An 18,857-nucleotide genomic window follows, 5' to 3' on the forward strand; every position below is an offset into this window, starting at 1 on the left:
CAAGGGAGCTAAGGCATAAGATGAGGTGCCCACTGAGCTAAAAGCAATACAAAATCAACAGCTTTTTAAAATCAAACTGACAATATGTTTGATAGTCACATATAGGGGTGGGGTGACATAAAGGTGTGTGTGTGTGTGCCTTGTATGATTTTGAATGTGTCTGTGCCTGCCTGTATGTTTTTAAGGTGGCTATGTTATGTATTTGTTATGACTGTTTAAATAAAAGCCCTTCTAGGGACTGTCATTGGAAAATTAGCATTAGCTATAAATGCTGTAAGCCTGTTCATTGGATATTTGTTGTTCAAGTGCCTATGAATAAACATGAAAACATGAAAATCTGTTTATTCAAATGAGGCTACTGACCTCCATTGCTGTCTTTTAATGAAGCAAAATAGCTTTTTCCACTAAACCCACATTCTTAAACTAACCCATATAAGGTGCAGCAACTGATCAGCCTCCATTGTGTGTCTGCAGATGACTTTGAGTGACTCAGGGTGACTCCACATTTCCTTTCAGAGCCTGGGAGGTTTCCCACTGGGGGGGACATTGTGGAGCAGGGCAGGAGCCAAATCAATATCCAATCTCAACAGGGATAAGGAAAATGTTTTTTTCTTCCCCCTCCCGGCCCCTGCTGAGCTCAATGTATCAATGTGTGTGTGGGCCACTCGGCTAAGACTTGAGTTCAAAACGAAAGCCGCCTTTTATCAAGTTAAAGGCCAGCATCACTTCTAGACAGACCCACAGATTGTGAGGTTTATAAGGAATTCACAACTGGAGTTTTTTTCTCAGCGGTTGGTAAGCCGGCGAATAAATGGGAAAGCGAGAAAGTATCTGAAAAAGGCACGTGGAATGCCCATAACTCACAGCACCGTGAGAGAAAAGAGAATGTCAAAGGTCTTACACCGTCAAAAGAGGGGAAGAGCAAAGCTGCTACACAGTTTAACCTTTGACACCGAAACTGCAAAACTTAATGGCAACTTCTGATCGCTGTGGCCTCGCCAATTTTAACGACCGCTCCTCCTGTAAAAACCGTCTGTCTCTGGGAAACACTGGTTGGGTTTGTTTGAAATAGACCATGTATAAATGGCTGAGCTGTTGCAAGGTGATTCATAGAAGTGAGAAGAAAAAGGAGGAGGCAAAATAGAAATGGTGCTTGTGTGTGTGTGTGTGTGTGTGTGTGTGTGTGTGTGTGTGTGTGTGTGTGTGTGTGTGTGTGTGTGTGTGTGTGTGTGTGTGTGTGTGTGTGTTTACAGTGGAGGGGTTGGATGCTTGGCCTCACTGACAGCTCAGTGTCCCTCTCTGGACAGCAGCTGTTATCATGCACACACACACACATACACATACACACAGAAGCACACACATACACACACACACAAACCCACACACGTACACACACACGTACACAGAGATAGGGTATCGGATTTTTATTATCAAAGAGGATCGCAGAGGTCAGGATGGGAATCTTTATACTTGCCCCTTTCCCTTAAACGCCCTTTATTACCCCCCTACCCCACACAAACCCTCCCCTCCCTTGCAAAACACCCCTTCCATCCATCCCCATGCACTCTCTTGTCCCTATGCTAAAATAGCCTAGTGAGGTAAGCTCCCGAGGCATCCCCCGGGATGAGTTTTATACAGGCCGTTCCTTCTCGCCCGAGGAGTGTCATAGCTGTGTGTGGAAGCATCTCATCTCCAGAGAGGAATAAAGCGCACAGCCCTCCAGACCAGCTCCCACGGCTGACACACAGACAGGCAGGTAAGGTAAACTGAGGTGAGGGGAGCGTAAAGGCCTTTCAAAATAAGGTTGTTAGGTGTGGTGTCCTATACAAGTGTATCCTTAAATGCATTTGTTCCAATGGTGCTGGAGGGAAATAATTCAAAATGTAAAGAAGCATTGTGGTTTTGTTGCAAAGGGATTTTTTCAAAACTTTTTTTTTTAATGAAATTAACAGTGTTAACATTTCTGTAAAAGCATTGCCTGTTAATTAGTCACGTCTAAATGCAGGTCTCCCTTCAGAAGCTTTTTGTCAATGTACAGGTGCTCTATTGGTGTTTTTGTCTTGCTCTCCAAGGCTGAATGATATCAAGAAAACATGCAATATGTGATAACATTGTTGAATATTACAATGAAGATATCACTTGCGATAAAAATACAAATGCTTAAATATACAGTCTTTACGTTTTTATGCTCTGACTTCACTGCCACAAAAGACCCCGGACAGTAAGAAGCCAATGCAGACAGTGAATAAAATAAAAAATATATATTATTGTTTATTTGTTCATTGATCCCTTAAGCAAAACATCTTCATGCCAACCTTTGTAACATTATCTGGTAGGCCTAATCTGATTGGCTAAAAATATTGGCATGCAGCGTAAATGCATGGCACATGGAATAGGCTACCATGTATTGCAGTTGAAGCTGTCTTTGAGATACATATACCTCAACTGTTGATCTCACGGTAAGGGTGCATTTTGTGCAGCGATATATGGTGCAGCCCTACTTTTGACACTAAATAACGTCATTAAAAAAACAGATTTGAAGTGGCAAAAAAGTAGTAGATGTATCATAAATCATGCTATAATTGATAAAGATCCTCCTAATGCTTCACGTCTGTACTTCATAGGAAGATGATGATGATGCAGTCCGGTCCGACTTACACGTCAAACCAGAGCATGCCGCATGCTAAGACTGTGTCCAGGGTGGCCAGTACAGGTAAGTCTGGATGGAGAGATTGTATTTTGTTGCAGTCTATGGCAGCCCATTGTAAGACAGAACTCTCATGCCTGTACATAATAATTTTCTGGAAGTAAACTAAGCTGTCTATTAGTTCACATTAACACTGGTCAGATATTACACACATAAGATTACAAACTGGTTTACATATTGCGTCAAAAACTTGGTTTGCATTAACGCCTGTATCCAAACTGCCATGTACTGTCTGATCATGGCTGGGGGATTTCATATGTAATTGAGTTAAACATCCTGGTGTGTTAGCCCACAGCCTGAAGAGGAAGCATGCCGTGTGGTACACCCAGATCCCACGAGTGCCAGTGTGCTGTTGATATTCTCCAAACATTTTAGCAAGGGACCAGTTGTCCCAGTTGTGCTGTTTGTTTTTGTTTTTTTCCACCTCTGTCAGCGAGCCAGTCTTTGAAACCAAGTCCCCCTAAACTCAGCAAAATGTGACTCCCACCACTGAATTCAACTCAGCCCGATCAAAGGCAGGCAGCTCCTCCAGGGGTGGCACATGCCCAGACCTCTCCTCCCAACATTCTTGATGTGTGAAAAAAGAAAAGAAAAACAGGGCCATCCGCTCATACACCAGTCTTTCATCCAGAGATCCTATTTATATGGTTACCCGTGCAACCCTGGACCACAACAAACATTACGCACCCCCTTGACATCATCTCAAGGCTATTTCAGACCCTCTGCTGTGCCATGATACAACAGGAGCAGAGGCCTTGGGCAGAAAAGCTGTGCGGATACCAACTTAGTGATGCTTTTTTATATCGGTGCCCTTCAGCTGTTGAAAGTCGACAGAAACAAGAAGATGAGAGGAGACAGGGATTTGCCAAAGGTCCTTATTAGTCTATCTTTCCACATGTAAAGTTATGCTATCATCACCATAGCACTAACAACTTCTATCAAATCAAATTCATTTATGTAGCCCAATATGATAATCAGCCATTTGGCTTAGTGGGCTTTACAATCTGTACAGCAGTACTACACCCTGTGTCCTTAGGTCTTTATTTCACTGGAGGATAGCATATTCAATTAGCATAAGATGAAATGTCTAAATGAAGTGCCCCCGTTTGTCTGCGATTTTGTCCCAGGGGGTCTGAACCTGGGGAAGAAGATCAGCGTTCCCAGGGACTTGATGATGGAGGAGCTCAACCTGACGTCTAACCGAGGCTCTCGCATGTTCCAGGAGAGGCTGAAGAGAGCAGAGAGGTTCACGCTGGAGAACATCAGCAATGGAGCCTACGATGCCAACAATGTAAGGACCAGAGTAACAGAGAGAGGACCCAACACAACACACACAGTGACACCTATCCACTGATCTCAATGCAACCTTCACACACAACATCACCTTATTGTGTTTATGACATCCGGCTAATGCTTAGTAACAGCTTGTTAGTGTGGCAAATTGATCATTTGAGTGCTATAATTAATTGCCAATTAAGTCTGAGTCGTCTCTGACCTTTCTCTGCACCTGTCCCACTGCTCTGGGGTACAGCAGCAGGCATTTCACATATTACCACAATAGTTTCATGTGTAAAATGGGGATGTTTTCACCTTGATAAATAGGGGACATGTTTATGTAAACTAGAAATACCAGTTGGCGGTTATATGCCTCCACGAGGCATACAATAGCTGATTGGTGAAAGTACAGAGGTGGTGGGCAATACTTAAAAGAAGGGGAAGCTCCTAAGAATAGAATATGGTAAAAGGCCCCTAAAATCTATTCAGTTTATCTTTGTGTAAGAGTTGAAGAAAAACCCTCAAAGCATTCATGATATATCAATGCAAAAGGTTGCAGTGACCTTGGCCTTAGACCTCCAAATTGCAAGTAATTCATCTTCTAATCAAAGTGTAAGTTTTAGTCAAATTAGACACAAATCGCTCAATGCATTCATGTGATAATGCGTTCAAAAAACAGCCCCGGGCGGACGAACGGACAACCAAACATAAAGTCTCAGGCTCAGAGCATACAGAGACATTAAAATACTCATACTCAATACGCTTCCTGTTAAAAGATTCAAACCCAGGCTGAATTAACACCGATGACAGATATTACATACTGTACATTTACATTTTTCATCTTCATCTTTGAATTTGTTTATATATTTTGACACTTCTAACTCTCAACTTTGAGCACATCCTCTAGAGTCTAGAGTATGCTATCCCCGCACGTCACTGCAAACTTTGTAACTATGCGTATTTGCCTAACACACGCATGAATATACAGACTCACCTGACTCTGTCTTACTCCCAGGTCCATATGGAAGCCAGTGCACCCATGCACATCCTGCCGGAGCCACAGGGGGGTCCAGAGAACCAGGCTTTCCCCGTCCCTGGTAAGCATAGCCTGGTGATGAGCCTTCAGAAGACTGTGGCTAAGAAGGGCAGTCCTGACATCCTGGCTCCAGGTAAATGGTAATAATACACGGTGGAGGAAGGATGGCCACAGAACTGCCACTTATCATATGGAGAGGTATTGGTTTGATTAAAGGTGGAGTGAGCAAGTCTGGAGAATGTTGATGTCAAAAAAACTCATGATCCACTACCTGTCCGTACTGTGTGCGCTGAAAAAGGTCTAGTGTTAATACGCTCCGTAAACTTGCATGTGGTGTACCCCTTTGTTTACATGCCCTTTGTTTACACACCAGTTTACAGAGCCTAGGCTGTGTATCAACACCAGATTTTTTTTCCAGCACACACAGTACGTAGGACTACAGATCGTGAGGAGACAATCCCCTATTTTGTACAAAACGTGATTTTGACAACAAGTGTTCTCCAGGATTTCTGACTGCACCTTTATCACCAGAGTTGGCAGTTTTCAGGAAGCATTTATGTGTAGCAGTCTTTGTGGATGGCCTGACAGAAGGCACTGCTTACAGTCTGACTGACAGTGAGCTAAGCTCTATTTCTAATTGAGGATTCACACTGAGATCTAATTACTCTAGCTCCTATTGTTGACAGAACTGACGGCACTGTATATTAAATAAGTTTGTGCTTGCTTTTTTAATGTAATGGGTTTCAACTGCTTTCAGAACCCAGTGAATATCCATTGTTCTCAACACAGGGGGGCTTATTCTGCTTCCTTTGAATTTAAATAACATAAACTGATCGAGTTTGGAAGCATAGAAATGACATACAGATCACATTGATCCCTGTTGAAATATGTATGAATTGCAGGGTGGAGGATTTTGACACACAGGTTTAAAAACAGGTAAAAAATGACTGACATACATGTATTGTTCTTGTCAGGATATGCTGGCCCTGTGAAGGAAATCCCGCATGAGAAGTTCAACGCAACAGTAATCCCCAAAGGCTGGTGTTCCCCATGGACGGAAGCTTTGCAGGGCAACCAGGACCTTCTTGACTTGCAGAATACCCAGCTGCCCCAGCTCCCACAAAGACTAGAGCCTGCCAACTACAGATGCTTCAACAGGTAAAACCAAAACAAAAACTGCCTTTACAGTGACTACTCAGTTCACCCAGAAAAACAATGAATTCTTTAAATGTCATTCATTTGCAAGAACAAGTTGAGATCCTTCTGCCCAACCCACCATCTTCAAATAGACCCAGAGATGACCCTACCACATCACAATCATCTCTTCCCTCGGCTGCACTCCATGTTTCCACAGTTTGAAAATGAATCCAGTTCTTTGGCTCGCACCTCCTTGAATTTATGGCTATTTTGAAGCCTGGCTCTTGAAAGCTGAGCCACTGGGTGGGTGGGGGTGCTGCAAGCTAATAATGCCCCCACAAGACATATTACGCACGCAAAGGAATCACCTTTCTCGTGGCACACAAGGAATTGCATCACACTAGCGAGAGTAAGAAGGTTAACCTTGGGCCATCAGGGAATATATGAAAGACAAACTCAGCCTTTACTCAATTAATGCTGTCAATCACTCGCTTCCTGCCAGCTGGTCTGGAACTGTAACTCCCCCTGGAGGGATCTCTTACACCCTTAAGATTACTTTAAAATGTGGATGCCCTAATTAAATATGAACCAATGGTCAGCGTAGCTACACGTGAAGAAATGATTTAGTTCAGAACAAACTTAGTTTGAGTTTCCTCCTGTTCACAGAACCAGTGTATATCAGAGATGACCTGACTCCCTCTGTCCATTGTGTACATACTACTTTATTTGTATTCTTTATGTAGGTTGTGAATTATCTGTAACCAATAACGGTAATGCTATGTTGATGTGAAGTTTGAAATCTTTAATGTGTCCAAGAAGGGGAAGAGCGATTGTGTAAGAGACTGAAATATTATTTTGTAGCTTAAATGACTTCACTTATCTGTACTAAGGTACTTTATTTCATGTGTCAATTTATTGCAACGATTGATGAGAACTGGGACCTATGTATGCATACCATACTTGGGTACATTCTATCATCTAAATGTTTCCTACCCTGCTCTATCTTTATAGGAAAGAGCCAGCCCACGTTCTACCAGGAACATGAAACACAATGCACTGAGCCAGCTTTATATAGACCCTCTTTCTTTTATTTTTTGTCTCTCAGATCAGCCAGGCCATTCGGTGGAGCAATGTCCAGCAAGAGGGTGGTCCCACTGATCAGCTACGAGGCAGTGGAGTCCCAGCCCCTGCCCAGTGCCGCTCCGACCAGAGTATGGACACGGCCCAACTTCAACAGAGCACCCAAGGGATGGGCAATGGATTTCTGCCCTGAATCTAATGAACTATGAAAACGGGTGCTGGCCAGCTAAAGACTTAAGCCACTGACCTATGGCTCGCTTCTCATCCCCTACTATGATGATACCCCTGTTAATCAGTGGGCGCTGCAGGAGGGAGAGAGAGAGAGAGAGAGAACACACTTGTGCATGATTTATTAAGTGGTTTGCTACTGCTGAGTAGTTTGACCAGCTTAGTGCAGCTGCAGTGTGCTGGAATCAGTTATTTACCACAGCAGTCCCGGATAATGGGCCAGGCTGAACGGGTGTGCATAGCCATTTTCACCCTTAACTATATCTGACTCCGCCCCCTTTCTTGTGTCTGATACTTTTAACACTGCTGCTTTACATCTTTATCCCTCCAGTGACCTCATTAGTTATCTATGCATTTACACACAACAGTTAAAACAGCACAATTATGAATGAAAAATATGCTCTTGATAAAATTGCATCATTTTTGTTTAATGACAAGTGAAAACAACATTTAAACAAAAGCCTTACAATAAACTAAGTCATTAAGCTGTGGAATATTAAGATTGTGTCAAATAAGAATAAACATAAGAAAAAAAGACAATGGAAATGAAAATTGCTTTAAAATGTTCCTCCGAAGGCTACTCCACTGGATACTTTGCACGATGTGACACATACAGGTTTAACTCACAGTATACATTTGTATATGTACAAATGGCTCCAACCATAGGAGCATGTATAAAAAAAAAACATATAAGCCCTCATTGGTCAGAATTCTCATGTTGGAAATGTGTAACTGTTTGAATTCCCTAATGCTCCCGTACTTTTTAAACTGCGAGTAGTGACAAAGTCATTCTGCAAGATCCTGGTTGTGGTCTCTTCAGACACAGTTGGCGCTCCCTCAGTTAATTCACTGCACTGCAGGTGGCCAAATAAATCAAATGTTATCTTGTAAGAAGGAACTGCGCTTCACTCAGAAGTAGTCTTCAGGTTTCCCGCCCACTGACGCCATCTGAGACCAAAAGCCCCTCACTGGGTTTGAGGCGAGGAAAAGAATGAGCATTACATCACTGCGGTTTTGTCACCATAGCATCTAATCGCCGTGACGTGAGCCGTGTGCGGCGTGGGCGCCCATGCGCTGAGGATCCTGGGAGGGGTAGTGGATATGACCTGGAGGTCTCATGCCCATGGGAGGGGGCATAGGGGGCATATGACCCATAGGATGGTGGAACATTGGAGGCCCAAAACCTGATGGAGCCGGTTACAAGACAGAGAATACAGCATTAGCAATATATTCTCACTGCGTTTCAATCATTTACACCCTTGTTATGATAATGAATAAAATAGTATAAAGTTATAAACAACGATTTTATATGTATGTATTTATATAAGCTGCCTCTCTGAAATGAAGGTTGTGATTTTACCTGGAGGAGGTGGGTTGATGCCTGGTGGCAGGGGCAGACCAATGTTCATGACAGCAGGAGAGGTGCCGGGGTCCAGGTTGAAGTAGTTTGCTGGAGCCTCCTCGTCTAAGGCTGGTGGTGGAGGAAGAGCTGCAGCACAAAGAGGAATACAATGAAACCATTACCGTGACAATACCCCAATCATTTTCTAGTATATGACCAAACACAGAAGAGAAAGTCAACAGCTAATGACACAATCTAGGCATTAACTACTATTATAAATTACACTGGCAAGACATCACTTTGCGCACACACACACACACACACACACACACACACACACACACACACACACACACACACACACACACACACACACACACACACACACACACACACACACACACACACACACACACACACACACACACACTCTCTGTTTGCAGACTCACCTCCAGGCAGACCAGGTACAGGATCAAGTCTGGTGCCCATCTCACTCACACCCTCTTTGATGCCCTCCTTCCCTCTTGCTGCCTGAGACCTAAAGAGACAAACAATATGAGTTATACATACTGATCACATCACTTACTTTGTTAATAAGCATTGAATGGTGCAGCAGCAGAATTGTCGTCGAGAAACTATTGAGTGTGTAATAACATTTTAAAAAGCACTGTCAGTAATTTACTTTCAACTGTGGCTGTGATGGTAGCATTACTTGAGGCTGTTCATTTCAAAACAGTTATGCTCTATAAACATGGCGTTTAATAGGAAAATCAAATCACCTCTATAAACCATCTAGCACGATTTTAGTCTGTATGGAAGATAAGAACTTTTTTTTAAATCAGCAGAGTGAGCTTATGTGGGTTGCACACGATGCACAACAATACATTAGCACGGATTCAGTGCCCGGGGGTGTAGTTGGTGGTGGACCGCCTTTATGTTTAACCTGATCAGATTTTTACCTTCCCCACTTAACAGTGAGCCTGCGTCCATTGATGATGAGTTTGTTGAAGGACTTCTCTGCAGCACTCTCGGCTGCCTGCCGCGTGGCAAACTGGATGAAAGCACACTGCTGCCTCTGGACTATGGTAATGGTGCGGATCTCACCAAACTGGTAGAAGTGACTCCTGCAATACAACAGATAAATGACCAACAGACCCAAAACATTGGAGGTAAACATTTTCGATTGTAACAAAAGACATTCTATTATATTAACAAAAGAGGTTAAAACCCGCTCTCCATAGTCATGGGAAGTTGTAAAAGAGCTCTCAATAAAAACAAAAACAAATCCTTACTTGAGATCCCCATCTGTGACGGTATCTCCCAACCCCCCTATGTAGAGGGTGCTGATGGACTTGTCCTCAGGGGGGTCCAGTCGAGGCATGGTTGAGGCCCGCTTCAGCAGCTTGTCAGCCACGGGGTCATTGATGCCGTAGTATCGGTCCTTGATGTTTTGGTCAGCCAGAGGATCATCAGGATCGGTGGGCTTCTCGTGCCTGTGTGAAAAGGAGAAGCAGAGTGAGAAAAAAAAAGCTTGCAGTACAACAAGTGTAACAAACAGGGAAATGACGGTCAAATGAGAATCAAGAAGAAATTATTTTGCATATGGTAGTAAATGCTCAAAAATATATACAAGCTAAGTTGGACCACTGTTTTTATGAAATGTCACTTCACCTGTATGGACACTCCTCCCCTCTCTTACACTCTCCCTTCACCCAGAAGGAGCAGATGTGCGGCCTGTTCCTCTTGTAATACGGCGTGGTCCGGGCCAGTTTCAGCAGCATGTCACTGGAGCTGGGTGCTTTCCCGAGCTGGCCCACCGGACGTGTGCCATCGGTATTGGCTATCTAAGAACACAAGACGTGCAAAATGACGTGAGGGAACAATAACATAAAATCTTAGAAAAAAAACTATCTTGGGCCTATTTCAGTGAAATGATATAGGGCAACCAAACATCTAAAGCGCTACTGATGTTTAAAATTCACATTCATTCTGTTTTAATTCATTGTGAAAACTAAGACAGGCTAAATCCTCGGGCTTGAAACTGGCATTGATAAAGAAAGATGGACAAGATATTTACAAGATAGTTTTTGCTATTTGAGAATATTACAGACAAACACATTTTTTCAGCATGGAAAAGCATTCCTACCTCTCTCTCCATGTTCTGTGTGTAGTACTCTTTGTTCACATCTGACTTGGGAACCTCATCTTTAACAGACAGCCCAGTGTCTCGGACCTGGATAGGCAATCCTGTAAAACAAAGTGCGTAAAGAGGGTTACTTAGCTATATGCTTCAGTGAACGATAACAAAGTTTTTTCTTTTTTTAACCCAAGGAGACTCACCATACTCCAGGTCCAGCAGACATGTCTGGCAAACATTCTTCATTTTACTGCAGGTCTGACAGACCTCTGTCTTCTTGAAACGCATTCGTGTTCCTGGACACCATCGGAACACCGTAAAGGGTCGAGCGCAGATCTGAAGAGCAAAGAATGAAACATTGGGTATAAATACTCCTACATGGAACATAATAGTTACAAGTTTAAGCTACACTGTGTTGTGTGTGCTGTATAGTCAAAAAATGACCCAAAAGTATTAATGCAAAACATACCTTGCATTCTTTCCCATGCTTCTCCTTTGTCTGTAAAATATGAACAAATGTAAATGCACATGCCTATTGGTAACCAACCCTACAAGAAAATAAAGTCAATTTCACTATGAAGACACAGTAATGCTCACTCACCATGCGGATGTAAGGGTTTTCTCCTAAACATGTCTGACACAGAATCGGAAAATCCTAAAAGACAAAAGGAAAACAGTTTACAATTTAGTTCAAAAACAAAGCAACATATCTGATATTCACCCAACAGTCCTCTTTGTGAAGCAGTAACTTGGCCTACGTCCCGTTTCACTTCCTGCTGTGGGCACCTTGGCAAAGTAGCATGCGTGACTACAGGGAGAGAAATGAGACTAGCTCACTCCTACTTCACCATCTGTTAAAGGATGCTGTTTCAATCCAAGTGCATGCTGCTGAATAGGACATCCTCTTAATCCACCCCACTTACAGCATCAGCCTAAATATAAGCAGCTCCTGTTGCTCAAACGTCAACTACATAGTCTAGGGGTTGCAAAATGTTTAATCTGGTGGCCTAATAAAACCATGGACATATAAAACCAACAATGGCCCCGATGTCATGACTCAAGGGAGGAAACCGATTTTCTGCTTTATATAGTAGTAGGACTATGGATGATTCAAAAATATGAGTCTGTGATAGTTTCACATTGCGATCATGGTAAATATAACGGCTTTAACCCGGCTCAAATGCAATTACCTACTTCTCCTGTGTTTCCAGGTTTTAACACTTACATTTAAAACATGTTAATACATTTGAGACTATGCTCAATGCAATGTTAAGCACTAATTTGCATCCATACTGCCAACATAGGTGTAAGGATGTCTACAAATATGTGAGTGCTAGAATTGGTTCGCAAAGTGAATGAGTACATTCACATTCAACATATTCCGTACATTCTTAGCTGGTTTTAAAGTTTGGTTGCAGCATGATCCATTCACATTTCTCCTAAAAAATGACCACTCAACGACCAACACATTTACATTGGACGCCTGCTAGGCTAACGTCACGATTACACATTTTTCCAGTTGTAAGGGTAAACATTGCCAAGGACCTAATCGAAAGCAGCAGAGACGACATTGGTTTGGTTCAGGATAAGCAAGTTACGAAAGAACCTCCTCAATGGCGTTAAATTCGTTGTTATATTGTTCCGGCTGCTGGTGCTAACCTGGATTAGCCTAGCTGGACAGCTAACTTCAACACAAAACATATCACGCTCAAATTATCCGAAATAGTTTGTTTTAAGTGATCTCGGATGTAATCACACATCCACCGTAGCTCAATAGCGCTAGGTAAGGATGAAATTGTGTAGTTTTATGACTTAACGTTAAATATGTAGCTAACGTTAGAAGGCAGATACGTGTTATGGTTGCCACGCTGCTACAAGCTAACGGGAGGCTAACTAGCCACAAAGCAAAGTCGCCTTGTTATTAGTGGTAACATGGCACATATTATCATCGTGTTAATGCCACGACTAAAACAACAGTTTATAGTTGTAAATAATATTTTAAAACTTAAAACGTACCGCATCTTCCCAGTTTTGTCTATTATAAGTGTTGGATCCCAGGGACATCGCCATTTTGCAACTCGCGAGCCAAACAGGCCAGACCACAATGCACCGCGCGATAGAGCTACGTCTCACCCTTAGGTGTCGCCCTTTCTCAACAAACTATTATAATAATCATTGTTATAGACATGTATTTGTTGTTGGTAGGGTTATTTGATAGCCTACATTTTATCGGATGTTTGCTTCATATATATTATATTTTTATTTGTAAAGTGTTTGTAAATTTTGTTTTGTTGTAAACACGTTGTTTGTTCCTATTTGGTTTTGTATGGTATTTTATTTTATTTTATTTTATTTTATTTTGTTTTGTTTTGTTTTGCTTTGTTTGTAGCCTATAAGGTAGGCTATATGCGGGTATAGGACCAGCATGCACCTGGGTGGTCTTATGTGGTGTTTATCAGATCCAGAGGCAGCACGAAGAATTATGTTTTTTCTGTTCTTTTGTTTCCTTGTTTGGTTAAGAAATAAATCATAGCCAGATAAACCAAATACAAAAGAATGTTTCAAAGAAACACCATAAATGGAAGCCTGTGTACAGCTGGTAGGTTTTAAACGCTTTATAAAATGTGGCACTGCATCAGCTGCATTTAAAGTTTGTTCCACACACACTAGTTGTGTCCGAGCTGAAAAAATCTATAAAAGCATGCTCCAACTTTTGTTTTTAAGCCTGGATCTATAGGGACATTTAAAAGCTTCGGTCTTCATGTCCGGAGGGATTTCAGAGCAGTATGGAGAAGTCAGATCATTTAAGAATAAGCAAATGTCAGAAGAAAATAGGCTAAACAAAGGGGAGGAAGCAAGATTATGAGTACTTTAAGTGATTGGCATCTGTGACTGAGGTGGAAAACTGTCTATGTTGAAGAATTACATTGTATACTCTTTGCACACATTGTGCTAACTGTACTCAATTTAAGCATTTCAATGTGATACTACTGTACATTTATACTGCACAATATTTCAAATATTTCGTTTGCTATACACTTATCTGGCAGTTATAGTCACTAAATAAAAATGATATAACACTGACATTGCAATAGTATAGTGCTGCACAAATGTACACTGCTTCAAGTTCATTCTGCTGATAACACCTCTGTACTTTACTTCAGTATTTTGAGGACTTGAGTAACTCATTTTTATATTCCGGTTGTAGGTCTGTTACTTTTAATTAACTAGAAGGGATGTTAGTGCTCATGCCACTGTGTGTGTGTGTGTGTGTGTGTGTGTGTGTGTGTGTGTGTGTGTGTGTGTGTGTGTGTGTGTGTGTGTGTGTGTGTGTGTGTGTGTGTGTGTGTGTGTGCGTGCGTGTGTGTGTGCATGTAAGTGAGACAGACAGATTGACACACAAATTGATTGGCTGCGTGTGTGAGAGCCTGTCTAAGCCAATTGTATAGTCTACTTACAGTTCATCCACCTGTTCCAATCCAGGTCAGGGTGTCGTTGTTGTGAGAAACTCCAATTAGCCGTGGGGCAATGGATGTTTGTGATTACGGATTGGGCATTAGGCCACTCATGTTTATTTAAGGCTAGAGTGAGGTTGCGGACTCCAAGCACAGGGATTAGATACACGGGTTTAAAAATCTGGCAACTGTTTCATGTTGTATCGGCCTGTATGCAGATCAGAAAGGCAGTCTGATGCACTATTAGACTTCTTCCAAAATGACAATTATATTTAGCCCCCTCTGTTGCTTTTGGGTGTATGACTCTGATTCAATTACATCATAAGTAGTTGCAGTGTGCTACTTTGCTCAATTAAGTTGCTGTACTTGTCAATTGACAATAAACTACATGGAAATGTGTCTTTTCGCACAAGTGATTACTTATCAACAACTGCTTTCCATATTCACATGAGAAAGTTCTTGTCAAAACTATTCTAGACTCCTCCGCCTGTTTCCTCTTTCTGCAGCCAGGTGCACAAGACTGTGTCTCGCCTCGCAGTGTTTAAGTGGGACACCAGAGTAAACCTTCTTTGTCTTCAGGATTCGTGTGACCCTATCTCCCCCTCTGTCATGTGAGGTGGATGAGACAGCCAAAGATCTTTTGAAGGAGGGCTTTGTGTTGGATTTAGCCTCTCCGTAATCAAAATCACCAACCGCATGAGTCACAAGGTCAAAGGACGTGTAGGCTATGTGCAGCCTATACTGCTATACCTCACGGCTGATGTGTTGGAACTCCATTCTCAGAGTATAGAGTCCATTTTTCTGTTGATCTTATATGATCGTATGTGGTATATTGTGAAATAAGTTCTCTTTTATACGTAACAATATGAATATTTCATTTATAGACCATTTGCTGTCCTGAAACTGTGTTTGACAAAAGACAGCTTTCAATTTTCCATGTTATTAAACATTGATGGCGTTTGTTGTCCATTGTTTGCAGCTATAAAAGTTTAGTTTCTGTGACTATAATAGCAGTGTGCTCCGAGGGCACTATGCCTGAGTAGCCTACCAGTGAGTTACATTACTTGTATAAATATTACATGCGTTTATTTTATTTATAAGAGATTTATCGACATTTGTTTGTTTGTTTTAACAAAGCCTCCTGTTTTGCTGTGCAGCTTGTTGTGTAATCTGAAAGGTGCAGTGACTAGGCCTAATCAAAATCATCCCGAATGACCAGAGCTCCTCATGTTATGAAAAACATGACTCATTAAAATAAAAAATTAAAACGTTCAGGTTAATCCCCCAGTAGCTCTGCACAATTAAATCCAAAGAATAGCAACACACACCGCACAACTTGAAGGCCCGTATAACCTCAATTCCAAAGATGTATAGTATAGCCTAGATAAGATAAGCCCCTGCAGGAATATGAACCTCACAGTGATTTTCTTGTGACTAGTTGTAGCCTAATAGAAGCCTTTATGCATGTATGTATCAGAGATAATGTGCTGTGCTGGCGCCTCCTGTCGACAGTTATGGGCCACTGCCGTCCGTGTGCACACAGAGCTGCAGAGAGAGAGAGAGAGAGCATTCTCAGATTTCCCGATTTCTCCCAGCCTGAGTCGAGTCCACTGTGCTGTGCTGTGTGTGCCGCTACCACATCAACGGCCGACAGCAAAACCAAGACGACGACGGCGGCGGTTACGACACGCGCTCACTGTGCCTGCTCCAACCGAACCCAAACCCCCAGCATTCATTCCAGCCGCCCGGCGTCGTCCAGAACCCACTAGAAACCCCCCAGACAAGGTGAGTACAACGACACAACACTAGTCTCGTCGCGGTGTTTTCCGCACGTTTTGACGGTGCCATATAGCTTACACACACACCGAGAGCCCCGCCGCTTACTCGCTCCCTCTCCCAGGCCAGGCTAGTGAACGCTGTCTGGCGCAGGCGGGATAATGAGGCCAGTTTTTCGGCCTCCTCATTCCTCCTTGGCTGGGAAAATAGGCTAAAGCTCCGGAGATACATGCTAGTGGTGGGGGGCTCCTCGGTGTAGCTTTCGGCTCGTGCGTGTGGCCGCCAGAGAGAGAGAGAAAAGAAGAGGCTAACGTTATTTTTTCGAAGCGGGTCAGGTCGAAGTTTGCACTCGGGATAGAGCTGTGTCCGGGCTGCTCTTCTCTTTCTGTGATTTAATATCCGAATTCCTTCATCCAGCTGGATACCGTAGACTAGAGCCTATTGCAGCCACCGGCACAAGTTGTTTTTGCAACTTTGTAGCAGCTGCTGCTATAGTGTGTGTGGACTTGAAGCGAATGCTTCAACAATTTGGCAACAATGCAGCAGTCTATACCCTCACAGTCTAACGTGTCTCGTAGCCTATGGGGAGGCCAAATGATTTTGAGAGCAAATTCTAATTTAAGGTCGATACAACTTGCATCCTAATCTTACATCACTGCAAATGACAGGGGCGGATAAAGGATGGGAATGCAACGACCGCTTTTAACGTGACACATTTGTCAAAATGAGTGTTTAGGGAACTTGGGTCATCTATATGTGGACTATGTGTGGTGATGGAAGGAATAATGTTCTGACAGAAGATGCATTAGGCTATTGTGCAGCTACCTTTAGGAATCATATGCAGGCTGATTATTACAACCATTGCCCCTCAAAACTACTTGGTTCTAACCTTTAACCCTTATCTGTGGGTGTGAGAAAACGAGAAGCATAATGCTGACTGTAAGCCATTTACTTCTGTAATTTGAGTTTTTTGAAGAGGATAGTTTGGGAGGCACCATTGCAAGATAAACATCTATAGCTTTAAGTGTTTGAATAGGTTGTTTACATGAGGTATTCAGTGGCACAATGCACTAGTGATGCATCCTCCCTATACAGACATGTCTTGTTATGCTGCTGTACCAGGCTTGCTTTGTTACCGTTTGTTGTGCGAGATGGGAGCAAAATGTCTGTGTCAACCCAGATAGCTTGCGTCTATTAAATACTATAAACACTTGACTCGGCTCTGTAGAAAAAAAAATTGAAAAAGGGGCAGTCCAGACCTGCCTGAAATCTGTTGCCTTGGGGTGTGTGCGCGTGCAAGCAAGACGGCGTGCACCTATGTCAGTAAGAGAAGATTACTAAAAGGAGAATGACTCACGCTCAGAAAGCATTTGGCAAAGTCGTAAGGACTTTCCCTGCATTTTCGCCTCGGCTGCAGAAGACATTCTTCTTTGCGACTGACTGTCTGGGGCTGTAAAATAAATAAAAAAAGCTGTCCCCCTGGCTTCATTTCTCGTGAGATTTGTTTGAGCGATGCTTCAAACTTTTGCTGTTCCCCAGGCCATGTGTTGTTTATCACATGTTTCCCCTTCATTTGTAAAAAAAATTAAATATAGAGGGTTTATCCCATTAGCAGATTAGATTTTTTTTTTAGTGTGGATGCTGTCATTTGTTTGTCAAATGTGTGCCGAGCTGAATCTTAAATTGCGTTCTGTTAATCTGCGCCAACTGTTTGTCTGGTTGTTCTAACCTGCCATCTGACTGCTCACACTGGGTGCCAAACATGCTGTGATCTAGCACTTAAGCTTGATGAAGGCTGCCACTATTGCCGCAGCCATTTGATCATATATCAGCATCTCTCCTCACTTAGATATGCCTGTGAAAACGCTGCAACCGGGTTACAATGCCTGTGTGCACATAGAGCTTCTGATTAAAATACTATGGGCACAACATTATGTGACACATCGCGTCACTAAAGCAGTGTTTAGCCGTTTATCAGAACGAGACATGATCACGGACCATTTTTCATTTTAGATTGAAGCCTTGGGCCTTGAGCTGGGAACACTTTAAAAAAAAGACCGTTGTTATCAATCAGAGCTTTGACTGCTTTATCGCCACTTTTCTTTCGCTCGGAGCAGGATGTGCATTTAATTGTACCGCAGTGACAATTCCATCGCCTTCAATGCCACACAAGGTAACTGCTGGGAACTGTGGTGCCCAATCAACATGCCAACTCTTGTATTTTTCCATGTCAGTGCCCCTTGTATCCACACTCAGTGAGTGGGGGGCAGACCCCTCTTTAGAGTGGGGCTGAAGCCAGGCATCTTTCCAAAGCTCAAGTCCCCCCCCCAGACCCTCTCTCTGCTGCTGTAAAAAGCTTTGCTTTGTGCCACAGTACTGCTCCCTATGGTTCTTATTCATACACTACTACTACAACACTACTGGCGCCGCTAGATACTGGAATCTACAATTGGAAGTGGATCCAAAATTGCCTGCTGTTTGAAGACAAACTCAGATGCTTTTTGCATTAAAGGTGGAGTCAGTGATTCAGGAGAATGTTTGTTGTCAAAATCAGTTTGTCATAATCAGTGAAAATCTACTCAGGATTCTCTACTTGTCCGTACTGTGTGCACTGAAAAAAAGATCCAGTGTTCATACTCAGCCTAGGCTGAGTAAACTGGCATATTTCTAGCTACGGTGGGCCC

General features: G+C 42.7%; 3 protein-coding genes across 5 annotated transcripts in view; 2 read left to right on the forward strand and 1 right to left on the reverse strand.

Annotated features, from left to right (window-relative positions):
- The first annotated feature begins 1,666 nt into the window (after positions 1–1,666).
- myoz3a (myozenin 3a) lies at positions 1,667–7,733 on the forward strand. 3 transcript variants are annotated; one of them, XM_080035033.1, is made up of 6 exons: positions 1,667–1,756; positions 2,625–2,713; positions 3,835–3,998; positions 4,998–5,151; positions 5,993–6,176; positions 7,261–7,733. In XM_080035033.1, the coding sequence occupies exons 2-6, from the start codon at positions 2,629–2,631 to the stop codon at positions 7,442–7,444; spliced, it is 771 nt and encodes a 256-aa protein (XP_079891159.1). In that variant the 5' UTR covers positions 1,667–1,756; positions 2,625–2,628; the 3' UTR covers positions 7,445–7,733. The 3 variants fall into 3 exon arrangements, with proteins under 3 accessions (XP_079891159.1, XP_079891161.1, XP_079891160.1); XM_080035035.1 differs by having other exon boundaries at positions 4,998–5,079; XM_080035034.1 differs by having other exon boundaries at positions 1,722–1,771.
- A 137-nt stretch (positions 7,734–7,870) lies between these two features.
- Positions 7,871–13,040, reverse strand: rbm22 (RNA binding motif protein 22). Its single transcript, XM_080035032.1, has 11 exons — positions 12,959–13,040; positions 11,544–11,597; positions 11,412–11,441; positions 11,146–11,278; positions 10,952–11,052; positions 10,477–10,649; positions 10,098–10,298; positions 9,765–9,929; positions 9,255–9,343; positions 8,824–8,952; positions 7,871–8,647 (listed from the first exon to the last, which is right to left on the reverse strand). Exons 1-11 carry the CDS (start codon positions 13,010–13,012, stop codon positions 8,493–8,495), a joined length of 1,284 nt encoding a protein of 427 aa, XP_079891158.1. The 5' UTR covers positions 13,013–13,040; the 3' UTR covers positions 7,871–8,492.
- Positions 13,041–16,033: 2,993 nt separating this feature from the next.
- The window catches only part of ndst1b (N-deacetylase/N-sulfotransferase (heparan glucosaminyl) 1b), a 48,635-nt gene continuing 45,811 nt past the window's right edge, over positions 16,034–18,857 (forward strand). Inside the window, exon 1 of the mRNA XM_080035551.1 lies at positions 16,034–16,182. The gene's annotated coding sequence lies outside the window, so the exon portion shown is untranslated. The remainder of the gene's footprint in view (positions 16,183–18,857) is intronic.

The sequence above is a fragment of the Ammodytes marinus genome, assembly GCF_949987685.1.
Source record: "Ammodytes marinus genome assembly, chromosome: 10".
Classification (NCBI taxonomy): domain Eukaryota; kingdom Metazoa; phylum Chordata; class Actinopteri; order Uranoscopiformes; family Ammodytidae; genus Ammodytes; species Ammodytes marinus.